Below are 15,521 nucleotides of genomic sequence, written 5' to 3'. Positions count from 1 at the left end.
AAACCAAATGTAAAGTCTAGCTTTTGTGACAAAGTCAGAAAGGAATTAATAGCCCTAGCCAGCTCTAATTTTACCTAAGACTGTTGTCCCTGATCTAATAGGCAGAAGGCAGGGAAGGGTGGCACCTTAGAGACCAACTTGTTCAAAGAAAACTAAGATTTTATAGGCAACAGCCTGTTTCATCAGATCATAAGCTGTCATCTAAGACAGCTTAAACTTCTCTGAACAGTTAGCATCCTTACATATGTTCTGGGGTGGCAGGAGAGGGTACTTTAGAGGGCTCTCAGGAGCCGCTCTAATTAAAGCACCCACAGCATCTCATGCATTCAGCATCCCATGCTTCAAAATAGCAGCAGAGGCACTGTAGTTAAAGGTCATCAAATGAGTTAAAGTGCCCCTCCCCACCCACCATTTTGAAGTATGGGGATGCTGAATACACAAGACACCAAGGCTGCTGGAGCATGCTAATTAGCACATGCCAGCAGACTCAGTCAAGTCTGTTCTGATATGCGCTAAGTAGCACAAGTTGGAACTGGCATCAGGCACATCAGGTAAGTGTCCTAAGGTGCCAGCCTACCCTACCTTTTGCCTGACTTCAAAGTAATAGCTAAGTACAGGCGTTCAAGAAGCCTTCAGTGAAAGTGCTCTAACTTTTGAATTTTACCCTAAGAATCCCTGTTTAGGTCAGGAGAAAGCAGAACACACATTAACCTTCGTTGTGGGGAGGAGACTTGAAACCTGCCTGCACAACCCAAGTGCAGCAAGGGTGGGGGGTGGGGGTAGGGAGAGGGGTCTTGCACCTCTTAGCATGCCCCACAGACTCCCCAGGCTGCCAAAGATGCTCAAGCAAAGCCAAGCAATCGAGCCACCCTTGGTCTGGCTGACAGAGGCATCAAGGCTGCCCACATGGACACCCACCCACCCCCCACAGAACCCAGGTGCCCTGGACACTCACACATGCACAAATGCACGCACACACACACACACACAAAGAAGCCAGGTATCCAGGGTATGATTGGGCCACTGACCTTCTCACAACCAATGGAGAGGTTGCTCGCCTCTTGTGCAAGTCCCCATTTCCTGAGGTGATGGAGAGTGGGAGGTATGCTCCTGAGGTCCTGATTTCTTCATCAGTGATATCACTCCCCCACTTCCTCTACCTCCTCAGCCCAATCTACCCCCTCCTGCCCTGGCTCATGGGGCCCTATGAGGGGTAGCTGGACCACAAGAAGGAGTACTTTGACTACGGACTGAGCCTGGCATTGTGAACACATGCAGTACAGGTATGTACTGGGAGAGGGCAAGCTCCCTGCCAATGTCCATGGCCCAGCCCCACAGAGCAGCAGGCTGTCCAGATCTGTGAAGCCCTGGCCAACTGCCTCCTTACCCACGTGGAGTGGGAGCTCTTCCCGGATGAGTAGGACCCAAGGGCTTTGAGTACTCACACCCTGGCCCTGGGCCATGGGTCTCTTGCCACAGGCTTCTCTGGCCCTGCATCATGAGCATCACTGCCCACAATCCAGGCTGCCCAGGCACCATCCCTCTTCCCCTCCCCCTTCCTAATCCCAGCCCAGGGAGTGGAGGAACTCCCCGCAGAGGGGCTGTTCAAGCTAGGATCACCAGACTCTGCTGCCAGAAGCTGCCTGGCCCACCATTCTGAGCATTTCTGCACCCCTTCAAGACTGGCCTGAGACTGTTTGGGGGGGGCCTGCACCCATGGGGCAACTACCAGCATCCAGAATCATCTGCATTAGCTCCCCATCTTGATGCTATGACTCTCAGCTTTGCTGTACTGCAGGGTATCTCCTCCAAACAGTAAGTGGCCAGCTGGGGCCCTGGTCATGTGACTTGGCAGCCTGGGTATAAGCACCCCATGGCCTGTCCATTTCCCATGTACACAGCCCAATTAATTTGCCTGATCTTGCAGCCCCTGGTGACAGAAGTTTATAGGGACTGGCCTGAGCTCAGAGGCTATGACTGGAGCTTGTAAGTCTTCTCTTCATTTCACTAGTGCCTCATACTAGTGCCATGTGCCTGCCCTGGTCCAGGACCCCATACACTACCCAGCTGAGCAGCAGGTCCAGCTCCAGCTCCAGCCCTACTTTACTCTACGCCCTCCCTCACTTTGGGTATCTAAATCTGTACCCCACCCCCATAGACTTACCTCGAGGGAGCTGATCTCCATACTGCCTGGCTGCCACATGCATGTGTATGTGTGCACATGCACATGGTGCCCCCTGCCTAATCACCCTCCTCCCAATCCCCCCAGCAGCCCCTTGAAGGCTGGAACTCTGCCAGCTTGCAAGGGGAAACCTGCTATTTCCTACGTTTTTCTCCTTTAAATGGAAAAAAATCTGCATTTCTCTCCTTTAAAGATTTTCTTTGGCAAATGGAATACTGAGATCCCCAACTAACTATCCACAGGTGGCAATCTTTCCTGTTTAAAAAAAAAAAGTATATCACATGGGCCACAGCAGTGTGCAGTTTGGGCTGCATAAAGCCCTTAAGCCATGGGTTGAGAACCACTGCTTTACACCCTTATAAAATGGAGGACTTTAATGTAGTAGATCTATTACTGGCATGTTATGAATTTCAACTCCAAATAGTACTTGCCAAATTTTATTAATTTCCTTTTTTTGCTTTCACTTTATAAACTCCCTGTTTTGAGGAATTTCAGTATAAATATAGATGTCACAAGAAAGGAAGCACAAGCCACCACACTGTCCCGTGGTTGTTTTGTATTATGACAAATTTATTTCAATAGATATGTAGTTTATAAGTCTGTCCACGGTAGAAAGTTGGAATGACTTGTGGTGGCAGATGCAGTATAAAAAAGCATGTGACTTTAAAAGAAAGATGATTATGGAGAAGGTCTGAGACAGACATAAGGAGAAACCAACTCCTCAAATTACTTTCCATCATCTGGAGTTGTAACCCTTTAAGAAGGAACATAAAGCAGAACTATTGCAGTGCTGGAACCAAGACCATATCCCAGGTTCAGCCCCAAGACTCTAATGCAAACACTCCCCCATACACCTATATTGAAATGTCATATTTAAGGCTTTATCGCTTCTGCACGTGAAAGTGATTTTTGCATGACCTGGGCAAGTCCAGAGAGCTTTTGGTTCAGAGTTCAGAACTAACTTAAGTCTCAGGCAAACACGAACTTGGTTTGAACAAGCCTGTTTGCATCAGGACATTACAAAATACTTCTGAGTGTAAGCAGTAGGCCTGTGAGAAGTAGCTAGCATTCACTTTGGATTTGGATTTGGCTGATTTGGGGGACAGCGATTTGATCCAGTGATTCGAATCACTGTCCCAACTTGATTCTGCTGAATCTCCAAATGACACAGGCCCATCCCTGCCTGACCTGCTCTCCCAGCCCAGCAACTGTTGTCCCACCTGCTGCAATTCCCAGCACTTTGAAAAAAAAACAAAGCCCCCGGACTCACCAGGTGCTGCTGGGCAGAGGGAGTTATCCCCACTGTCCCCCACTGCTCCATCCTGCGTGGGGGGCTCTGCACGAACCCTTCTCCCACCCCCACTATCTCAGCCTCCCTATGACTGCCCCACCCACCCCAGCTTCAGCCCTTTAACAAACACCCCCCCCACCCAGACTCACCATTCCTGCAGGGTGGGGGCAATCCCTGCTGCCCCCTGCCACATAAGGGCTCTTCCATGAGCCCCTGCGAGGCTGCTGCAGGAGTGGTGAATCCCGAGATTTTTTCCGTTTTTTTTTTCTTACAGTGCCGGATCTTGGGCGGGTGGGGGGCAGCACCAGGTGAGTGGGGGCTTTTTTTTAAAGCACTAGGAGCTGGGGCAGCCAGGGCAGCCATGGGGGGGGGGGGGAAGGAGGGGCTGGGGGAGCAGGCAAAGATCCCCCCATGGTCCCCTCCCCCATCCTTACTTACCAGCATGGCGTCTGGCTCCGGCTCTGGCTCCCTGCTGTAGCCAGTGGGACTGCCTGAATTATCAAAGCTCTCCAAATTTTTTCTGAAGATTTGGAGAGCTTCAAATAAGATTTGGACCTTTTAATTGTCCCCTGATCCTATTCGGATTCAGAGATTCAGCCACCAAATCAGGCAGAATCTCCTCCAAATCGAATCAGCACCTGAAGCTTCACACAGCCCTAGTAAGCAGCCACTTACTTCATCAGATGCCTCTGAAATCACTTTGGAAAATGTAGGATGGCAAGAGTAGCTATAATGGATTGCAGGTACTGAAAACAAGAAATACAATTTACTTTCTGGTTATCCCCCCCTCCGCAAAAGCCTTCAGATGGAATAAGAGACTAGAATGCTATTCAAATAAAAGTCAGGCAAGATTTGCTTCCTAATTTACACCTGCACACATAACTGGGTCTTATTCTTATTTTATTTACAGGTGTGTAGTGCTAAGCACCTGATAAGCCTCAGTTGGCTTCATTCACTCTTGAATGTCCTGTCTTCTCCCCCCCACCACATCTCTCGAACTATAGAATTTTTGTATATTTGTAACTGCTCTTAATGATTATTCAGCTCAGACAATTTCCCTAATTCATTGCAAGGAGACAAAATGAGGGCAGGCTAGAGATGTACCTTCTAGAGTAAACAGTAGAGTACAAAGACCCAATCCTGCTCCACTTGAAATCGAGGGGAAATTACTCCAATTTCAGATCTAAGTGTTACTGCATGTCAAAGGGTTTGATTTAATGTTTATTGAAAAAGTTAAATTCTGCCCAAACAACAAATGCTTCTGAAGTGAAAGAACTGAAAGTGGGAAGTTTTGGGAATCAAGAACTAAACTGCAATAACAAAATATACAACTTTCAGCATCAACATGAGCCCATACAGAGTTGAAGTTTCCTAAATCATGCTGGCATCTATTAATCTTGGATAGAATAACAAAAGAAATAAACAAAAAGTTATGCTAGATCATCTAGTGCCTCCACCTACAAATACAGCATTGTCCTTTCTATACCTCCAGGTGTTTAGTCCAGTTCCATTTTAGTAATAGATATTACTATCCTACACTGATACAGCATTTTTCTTCTGGAAGGCTGATATGCTTTTTAAGTTTTGGTATTCAGGAATCACTTCTTTCATCATTAAAATTCAGCTGTGAAGTGGAATGTAGCAGACTAATGCTAAACAAGCTAAAGGCAGGAAATTAAAAAAAAAAAGTCATAATGAGTTAATACTGCACAGGAATTTAGACAGGCAGACCACAGTTATCTCTTTGGAATAAAACCTTTTTGTGGATAAATTATTAGGAAATGAGGTTTTCCTATGTTAACTTGAAACATCAAATAAAATACAGTAGCTAGATTAGAGAGGCCAATTTGAGAAATTAATGTCACCTTGAACATAAAAAGGAGAGAAATATTTTAAGGAGACTATGCATTAAAACTCACTCTTTAACCCTCCTTGTACCAGAATCTTAACTTCAAAAACAGTTACAGTTTAAAAGACAGGATTGAACCTGTAAACAAGAGGGTCTGTCTGAATTTTTACTTGTGTTCAGATAGTTACTTGCCACAACCCTATATCAAAGGGAACTGCATTTCAATACATGCAGCAGTTGCCATAAACTATTGAACATTCCCCCCCCCACATTTAACATAAGAAATTACTATAGCGCCTCAGTTATCTTTATGTAATGAACATCTAGCTAGAGTTACCATTAAAACAGTAACAACAGCATATACAAACTGTAAGTAGTTTACAATCCTTGGGTAAAAGAGGCATCATAAAAACATGAAATAATGTTTTTAAATGCAGGTATTGTAATATTGTATTTAAACAGTGAAATTAAGACCGTTTAATTCCATATTTTTAGTACTACAACTCTGCCTATAATCTTTCTTCTCAAATTACATTTATGCCCAACAATGTGAGACATTGCTTAAAGCATCACATTTTTTTCCAAACTGTATCAAGAGAGCAAAAATGAGTAGTCATGCTTTAATATGTTTTCTGTCTTCTGAAATAATCACTGTCAAGAATAAAACAAGCCTTCACTCGCTTAGTCAACTCAATACATCCCATCACCCCTTGCACATCAACATTTTTTAATCTCAGTCTGTCAGCACAGTAGAACACATACATCAGCATACTTATAGGGTCATTCTGGCAAATCCTACATTATTAAGTTCCAACCTGCCTTACATAAATAACATGATTTGTTACTAGAGGATACTGGGCTGGATTTCTAGTTAATATTATATTATATTATATTATATTATATTATTTCTGCGTAGGGATAATAAAACTTTAGTAAATGTGGTATGATTTTTGGTTTCCTGCCTTATAGTTGATTTATTTTAGACCAGCTATAATACAGGATGTGCTCTTGTAGGTGTATAACATTGTAGCATGTTGGTACATTTAACATAATAAGTCAAGGTAAACAGTCAAGAGCCATGCAATGTTTTAAGAATAGCAGAAAGAACAAAAACTATATATGATTTATGAAAAGTTCAGGCTAGGTCTTTGATACAAGTTCAAAGCTGCTCTCTGAACAAGCTTTGAAACACTAGGAAGATTTTTCAATAGTACAGAAATTCTCTAGAAATCCACAAATAGGAAAAAAATGCTCACTACATTGTTACCAATGGCAATATTTCTCAAAATTTCAGAAGACACTATTATCCCATACATTATTCTTTGTCAGAAAAAAGGCAATGATGTTACCCTTGGGATGAACATGACCAATTAGAACCCAAAGCGGTAAAATGTATGTGTTTATTGATGACCTATGTAATTTCAGAATTTGCACATTTTAAAAATAATCAAAACATCAACTCAATTTAAAAAGTGACAATGTAAGCACCTAAACTGATTATTTTAGCTATTTCCTGTATAGTAAACTACTTCTTGTTCACATGTACCAATTGTCGAAAACCAGAGAAGTGCTATTTTGGACCTTTTCACACTATAATGAGGATTCAAGCCTCAAAACAGTAGGACAATTTAAAGAATGTTTCAAGGACAGAGAGAGAGAGAGAGAGAAATGAAAATGTGGGTTTCTATACAAATAATTTAAAATTCAAGTGCCATAAATCTGAATTTGTCTTGAAAGATCTCAGTTACTAGCAAACATCCTGAAAGTGGATCTGCCCACACAAACCCCTACACTCATGTGTGCTCCCATTGAAGCAAGTGCAAGTCCATAAAATACAAGAGATCGCACTAGAGAATCTATTTGCCAGATCAGGACTTAAAATTAAAAGTTCTTTCTTTGCTGGGGACAAGCACTGTGTCCTCAAGAAACAGTTTGAAATAAAGTTGTCACAAGACTCATTTCATTATATTCTCAGATTTGCATTGTTTACTTGTTACAGTAGTCCACTTCAAGTCCTCAGTTTGATCTTACTTGTACTTATAACAATAACAGGAGATCAAAAAGCGAGAGTGGCAGAAACAGCATGTCATGGACCGAAATCAAGAATCCAGAGCCACCCACTCCTCACAGAAACATGTGCCCATGTTGCAAGAGAGTCTATCAATCCCAGACCAGCCTGATCAGCTGCCTTTGGACCCATAGAGAAGGCAATCATGCAAGACAATCATCCTTGACCTGGTTTCTGCAGGTACTTGCCAGCCCTGTCCCCACCACCACCACCACCCCCTGGCTTCTGCGGGTGCCCCCCCAGACACAAGAGGCACCAGTTGCCCATGTACATGATGAAACAAAAAAGTTACAGGTGTAAAGCGGGTCTACATGACAGATTACAGAACGGTATAAAGACACCCAATCTAACTTGAAACTAGGTAGCTTGGGAACCAGTAGCACTGTATCCATGGCAGCACAGACCTCAGCACAAACTAATTTTTCTTATTAGCCTTCTGTAAGATAGATGCACCTTGCATCTGTGCAGTAAGTAGAAATACCCATGAGCTGTTATCTTTTCATTAAAAAGGCACCTCAAGTCTTTTGATTATAACATACCTTTAAAAAAAAAAGGAGGGGGGGCATAATTGATGTCTGCCGGGATCTTCAGAGAGAATGAAACTACCGTCCTGAGAGATGTGAACCACCTCTAGCAGATTTATTTGCATACCACACCTACCGTTCCCTCCCAAACACACAAGGTCTCTAGCAGGGGGGTGCAATTGACAGGTTGGCTTTCAAGACAGGGATTGAAAAGCTGCAGAGATCTGGAGTGGGGGCAGGACACAGTCCCCTGAGAACCACAAACAAGATGCAACAAACCCCCTCAAAACTGGCAAGGATAGACATAGAGAGAGTGGATCTGCATCATGATCACACCCCACTTTCAGACCATGCTGTAGGAGCAGCAGTCCCCAAAACATGTAAGAGTCTGTCCCCTCCATTACCTTCCATCCTTGACAGCACATCCCTACCCCTTGCTTTTCCTCCCAACTCCTGTCTCTGCCCCTAGCCAACTGGGGGAGGGAGAAGGCTCCAGAAAGAGACAGAAGCGCAGGCCAGTTCCCTCTTCTCACTCTTGTTCCTCAGCTGGCCAGGAATGCCCAGCAGGACCAGGCAGAGAAGAGGAAACCACATGTTGCCCCCCTTTGCAGCTGGACTACCCCAGGAATCACAAGCAGTGGGCCACACAGCTACCCCTCCACTCCTCCTTGGAAGGCATGACCATCTGGGTACTGTGCCATCTCCTGGTGGTGTTTCAGCAGCAGTTCAATCCTTAAACAATGAGGGTCCTACATAGAATGCTTAGCAGTGTTTGTGCAGTCACTTCTGTCCAGGCACAGTTGTGAGCCAGTTTCCAATCAGTGACATTTTGGAACAGTTTGAGCATTAAGTATGTCTGTACCCTCCATATATTTTAAGAATGGAAAAAAATATATTAGTTTGCCCCTAAATTATCATCATTAAATTGGATTTGCCTTGATAAAAGGCAAGAGATAGGCCAGTTTATAAAACAGTGAAAGCACAAGTGCAAAATTTAAATGCATGACCTTTCCTCCCAGGAGAAACATACATGACATGTCCACAACCTGGTGGTGCATGCAGGGTGCTGTGTGGATTCTCAATCATTAATGTTTTATGGAGTTCATTATCTCACACAAAAAAAAAGCATCATTATCAAAAGGAAAGGGATGGATCAGAATTTGAGAATGCAAACAATCCACACAGAATGCTATGGCCTTCATTACTGATTTTGAAGTATTTTCCAAGATCCTATGGGTTTTTTTAATTATGTTTTAAGCACTTTCAGTTATAAAGTAACATTACTTAAACAATTCTCTAATCTGAGATATTCCATAAATGACTGTCAAACACATTGCACAATATGGTTGGGGTGTTTTGTTGGGGGTTTTTTTTTTTTGGTCTAGTATAGTAATCAGGACTTTTCATCAGCACATGAAATATCAAATAATCAAAGCTCAAGAGTCCCAACTAGAAAATAATAAAAATAAACAGAATATTTATTATAAAAATCTCTTCTTTTTAGTATTAAAATTCCATCCTGTGGCTTTGAATTAATTTATCAAAACAAAAAAACTTGCATACTATCTGCAAAACATGGACACTAATGTATTTCCTATCCTCTAAGAAATAAATCATTGTCTACATAATGTGGGAAGGTTCAAGAAGTACAGTGGGTGCACTTAAAATTTGACTTTGATTTTTAAGTTATTACCAGTTCCACAAAACACCACTTGGATTGAAAACATGACTCAAACCAGAATGAAGCCCCTTGGTGTCCACAAATAAAGAGGGACTTAAACAATGCTGCTCTCACATGCATATGGTAGCCAAAAGCTTCATATTGCACAAAGTAGATTCATTTCTGAAAAACAAACTCCCTATGGACTTATGATTTGGGTATTCAATGCCAGAACCCAAGCATACCCAACCATATTCAATATTAAATACATGTTTCTGCAGCACTGCCACACCATGATGCACTGGGAACTGTTCTGGACTCCAGATTATTCTGGCTAACTAGAAGAAGCTTTTAGGATACCAGGAGTAGGCAGTCAACGTTAGCAAGCCCTTTACCTGTGGCATGTTATAAGGGACAGTATTTATTGGGTCCTTTGTGGCTATGGTGTGTAGAAGGGGCAGACTAAATACATCTGCAAACATTAGAAAAAGTGGAAATGCAGGGAACTAGGCATGATAGCCCAACAAGGCCCTTTTAATAAGCTGAATTCAACAGAGTGCCATGCAGCTTCCTTGTACCAAGGTATTTAGAATCCAAAGTTCATGACAAAACAGCAAAAGCCCCATTTGTTCCTTATTTTGCTGACAGAATTTGTACACTTGGGGACAAATACATTTTGGCTCTTTTATATAAGGGATCTAGTTTTTAAGTTAACTTGATAGAGCCAAACCCATACAATATTGCTGAACAGGGGTGTGTCGGGGCAGTATCCTTAAAGTGCAGTAAGGGGGGCTATGAAATGCAAAACTCTAGAACCTTGTATTAGATCAACTAAAAAATAATATCTCTTTTTCTGGGGGGCTAACACATGCTCTATTTAGACAGTAGCGTATGGGTGCTTGGGGGAAAAAAAATAGATTGGCACAGATGCTGCGTTTGGGCTTTGGTGGGTCTGTAGCCCCAGAATATATGGACACCTCCATAGCTTGGCTGGAATGCATGAAGCTCAACTTGCTCTTTAAGTGGCATTTGGAGGGCAAGAGCCCAAAACTGGCTGGATCCAGTGGGTCTTTGGGTGCTGTCCTACTGAGATGCACAGACATCTGGATTCTGCGGTGTCAGAGGAACATCTATACTTGCTCTTTTTTTGAGACATCAAAGTTGGGGGGGCAGGGGACAAAAACCCACATGCGGGATGGAGGAGGCTGCAGCACTGTGGCACTGGGTATTTCTTTTTTTTATTTATTTTTTTAAGCATGCTTCTTTAAAACACAGCCCTTTGCTGCAGTAGGAGCAGCTGCACTTGGTTTCAATTTTTGAGATGACAAATTTCAGAAGCTTCACACACACAAAATAGATATCAGCAAGATCCAGCTAGATCCAGATTTCCCCCTTCTCGCACAGCATGGGCTTTTTTCTCCCAGGCTCAGAGGTGGGGAGGAAGGGGGCATTCCTCCCGCCTCTGCCCTCCTCCCTTCCCTGCCATGCCATCCCCAGCCTGCCCCACTTACCTGATAATGTCATCGTTGTGTCCCAGGAAGAATTTCTGGCTGTGCTCCCTGGTGTTGTACACCACCCCGACTCCAGCCACGAAGTACACCACCTCTTTGCCGGCCGTGTAGTACAGATTGTTGCGGCACTGATGCCCCCTGTACCCGTACACCCACTCCAGGCGGAGCTGGCATCTAGGAGCTGTCCGATCCGCCATGATACCCGGTGCCCTCTCCCCCGCCAGCCCGCGCCACCCACCCCGGCCCCGGCCCCAGCCCCGGCCCCGGCCCCCCTCCGCGATGCCCGCTCGGCTCCGCAGCCTGCGCTTCCCCCGGGGGGTTGCAACAGGGGGTGGGGGAAGCAAACCACACAATCACAGCCCAGGTCTGCTGGGAGCTGCTGCCGCCGCCACCGCCGCCGCCGCTGCTGCTGCTAGCCTTGCTGCGCTCCCACCATAATCTGCTGCTGCTGCTGCCCGAGGCGAGCGGCGTCTGCTCTGCAACCCAGACAACTTCTCGTTGGGGACAACAAACACGCCCGAACCCACCCCGCGCCGGGCTGCTCTCTGCCCTGGCAAAGTAACTTCCTGCACACCGGAGCTTCCCGGATTCATTCCCACCCCCACTTTTCTTTTTAATACCAGCTGATGGAGGAGCGGGGTGGGGACCAGAGGGGGAAAGTGCATTGGAATTGCAGGTTAAATCCTTGCCCCCAGCCCCGAGGCTGGGTGGAGCCCCTGGCAGGTCCGAGGAGGTGGCAGGGAGAAGGGCTAAGGGAGCTCCCATGTGCGGTTTGCAATTGCCAATCCGCATCCAGGATCATCACTCCATGAGGGGGGGAGGGAGAGAGAAGGGGAAGCAAGGGTTCACATAACACCGGCATGAGGGTCCAGGGTCAACTGAAAGCTGGCTACAAACTAGCTATAAAGTTGTTACACATTTCCAAGCACTAATTTCATAGTTGGTTGGCTCTTCTTCAGAACTGGGTGGACGTTTTTTATGGTGTGATGATGACTTGACACATGTCGCCAGTCTGCATTTATGGGGAGTTACACACATTACTCAAGTAACTGGTTAAGTGGCAGGGTCCTGTTTCCCCTGTCAAATGAAAGGTGGTTACAAACAAACAATAAAGTTGTTACACATTTCCCAGCACTCATTTCATAGCTGGTTGGTTCTTCTTTAGAATTGGATGGCCATTTTTTATGGTATGATGCTGACTTGACATGTGTCACGGGTCTGTGTTTACAGGGATGCACCAGTTACTTGAGCAATGTGTGTAAAGTGGCAGGGCCCTGCTTCCCCTGGCAAATGAAAGCTGATTACAAACCAGCTATAACATTGTTACACATTTTCAAGCACTAACTTAGTAGCTGGTTGGCTCTTCTTTAGAGCAGGGTGGACAGTTTCATGGTGTGATAATGACTTGCAGTTATGGTGGGATTAACCAATTAACTGAGTAATGTGTGTAAAGTGTCAGGGCCCTATTTACCCCTTCAGATGAAAGCTGGTTACAAACCAGCTATAGAGCCATTGCACATTTTTTCAAGCACAAACTTGATAGCTGGTTGTCTTGTCTTCAGAGCTGGGTGGTCATTTTTATGGTGTGATAATGACTCAATGACCAGTTTGCATTTCGGGTAGAATTAACCAGTTAATTATATGCAAAGTGTCAGGGCCCTGGTTGCCCCTTCAAATGAAAGCTGGATAGACATGAGCAATACAGCAGGTTGCCCATTTTCAAGCACTACATTGATAGTTGGTTGGCTCTTTTTAGAACTGGAGAGTCATTTTTACCTCCTGATCATGCCTTGCCTGGTCTAAATTGAGTGTGCCATTCCCCAGTTAATTGTGTGATAATGACTTTACATGTGGCTGGACATGCTTTGTACCTGTGGTGGGGCTACTTTTATCACACAATTCACCAGTTCACTGCACGTGATAAATACATTGCAGGTATGGCCCCTCTATATTTATTGTGGGCTTCACCAGTTAGTTGCCTAATATAGTAACATAGCAGGGGCCTCGCAGAGCTAACCTCTCTGGTCCTCAGAGTCTAATAGGTCCCTGCTACACATTAGACACATTATGCAATCAGCTGGTGAATCAGGTAATCCATGCAGACAGGCCATATGTGCAAAGCATGATTGGGCATGAGTGCAAAGTCATTAACCACACAATTAACTGGGGAATCAGGCAAGAAACCTAGACCAGCCACATGTGGCCAGGCATGATCAGGATAAAAATGACTTCCCAGCCCTAAAAAGAGCCAACCAGCTACCAAGTTAGTGCTTGAAAATGGGCAACCTGCTGTATTGCTGGGGAATCAGGCAATAAATGTAAACCAGCCACATGTGCCAAGGCATGATCGGGACATAAAAATGACTCTCCAGTTCCAGCAAAAAAAAAAAGCCAACCAGCTACCAAAACAGTGCTTGAAAAATGGGCAGCCCGCTCAATCCCTGGGGGATTGGGCAAGAAACCTAGACCAGCCACATATGGCCGGGCATGATCAGGATAAAAATGACTCCCCAGCTCTAAACAGCGCCAACCAGCTACCAAGAAAATGGGCTCCATCTGCCTTCTTTTGCGGTGGAGCAGGGCCCTCTGAGGTAAAAAGACTTCGTCCCCACACCCCCTTGTTTCCCTGCGTTTCAGTTCAGTGCCGATCAAGCCCCCGCCAAGCCCGGGGCTTGCCCTGTCCCCGGCTGAGCTCCGCCTCCCTCCCCGCCCGCGCCTACAAGCCCCAGGCTGCCGCGCGCGCCGCCCCAGGAGTGCCGGCGGGGAAGCAGCGCTCTGCTGCCGCCTGCCGCCCGGGGCCCCGCCCCCGCCCCTCCCTCCCAGCGCGGCACGACAGAGCCCCCGCCTGGCAAGTCCTGCCTCCCGCACAGTCACTGCGGGGATGCTAGGGGTGAGCATCAGCGTTACGGCCATCAGAGAGACTCTTGGATCTTTCCCGGGGGTTTAGCAGGCTTGGCCCCCTCGGCCTGAGGGTTGCCCAGGTTTCTCCGGTATTACAGCTCGGGTGGCCAGCGGAGGGGACATGCCGGTTTTCTGCTGCTCTGTCCTCTGTTGGTACGAACCCCGACGCCTTTACGTCCTCTGTTTTCCTCTTGAAGAAAATTTTTTCTCTTGAAGAGAAAAACAGGATGTAAAGGCATCGGGTTTTGTGTCGATAGAGGACAGAGTAGCAGAAAAACGGATTGTCTTCGGTGATGACCACCCTATTCTTGGGAAGAGAAGAGGAAAATAGAGGACGGAAAGACGTCTGGTTTCGTATCAATAGAGGACAGAGAACAACCGGACTGTCCTCTGTGATGGCCACCCTAATTACAGCTCAGATTCTCCCAGATACAAATGACCCCAGCAGCCGGGACAATAAGAGCACACACAAGCATATGGCTGGGCTCAATTAAATCATGAGAGAGGGGGTGGGAGCAGGGTTTGAATTATGGGGGGCTTGGGGAGCTGAGCCTCCTCCCTCCCTCCATAAGAGATGACAGCCCCCCGTAAGGTTTGGCAATTATAACCTGAGGGGTCTCCAGTTTTATTAGGGCATTGTGATGGGGAGTCCCTTTTTTTGGCAGACTGCCCCCTAAGTGTCAAAGTGTAATTTGAGCCCTGGGTGAAAGGGCAGAAGGGCCCCTGAGACCTTGGCAAATCTGCCAAGCTACTTAGCAACCTTCATACCACAGGCCTGAATTGGTTTATTTACTGTATGCAGTTTGGGCATGCGGTTTCAGCCATCTTAAGGCAATGTCATCACCAGTGTGAAGAGCTTGAAGGCCACCAGGTAGCATTGTAAATGGACACAAGTCAACAATGGTAAACATGGGTTGAACATGTCCATATGTTGTCATTGCAAAGACCCCACTGGTATAGATCTGAGTCACAGTGACTTTGTCAGGTTCAAAAACAGTTGAGCGGTGCCCAATAAACGGTGCAGTGGCCAGTTAAACCCTGGTTGGCTGATTGTAGGGTCAGAGGTGATGCAGTGATCGATTGGTGCTTGTGCTGGCCATTCTTCGTGCGATTGAGGAAATGGAAACGTCAAAGGGTTTTCAAAAGGTGGCCCATATTGGGTGTCTTGAGGGGAGTCGAGCTATTGGTGGGTGGAGTATATCCCAGGGCACCGGCAATGTAGGATTATCCCAGAGTCTCGACAGTAAATTTACTTTAGCATTTGTGCAGTGGAAATGAGGGGGGAGCAAAGTTAGTTGAGTACTGGTAACCATGGGAGTGGAGTGGGGCACGATGTGTCTGACACAAGACGCATTGTAGCATGTAGTTGGGTGTCCACTAGTTTGCTAAGCCTGGGTTAGGGGCCTGCTTGCTCCATGCAGTGCATATGAACTGAGAAAGAATGGCTTGCATTGGAAAGCTTGTCTAACTAAGATATTTCTCTGAGAAATCCTTGCCTTTCAAACTGTGAAGCAGCTCAGAATGGAATCCGCAAA

The 15,521-nt window shown here is 45.7% G+C and overlaps 1 protein-coding gene across 1 annotated transcript in view; it reads right to left on the bottom strand.

Annotated features, from left to right (window-relative positions):
- Positions 1 to 11,282, bottom strand: part of EML6 (EMAP like 6) — a 324,512-nt gene extending 313,230 nt beyond the window's left edge. The window contains exon 1 of the mRNA XM_090049525.1: positions 11,086 to 11,282. Coding sequence (XP_089905651.1) covers positions 11,086 to 11,282 — 197 coding nt within the window. The remainder of the gene's footprint in view (positions 1 to 11,085) is intronic.
- Between the last annotated feature and the right edge of the window lie 4,239 nt (positions 11,283 to 15,521).

Source organism: Crocodylus siamensis, chromosome 1 (genome assembly GCF_052110815.1).
Source record: "Crocodylus siamensis isolate JL-2025a chromosome 1, ASM5211081v1, whole genome shotgun sequence".
Classification (NCBI taxonomy): Eukaryota; Metazoa; Chordata; order Crocodylia; family Crocodylidae; genus Crocodylus; species Crocodylus siamensis.
This window is presented reverse-complemented; position numbering and strand designations above follow the sequence as displayed.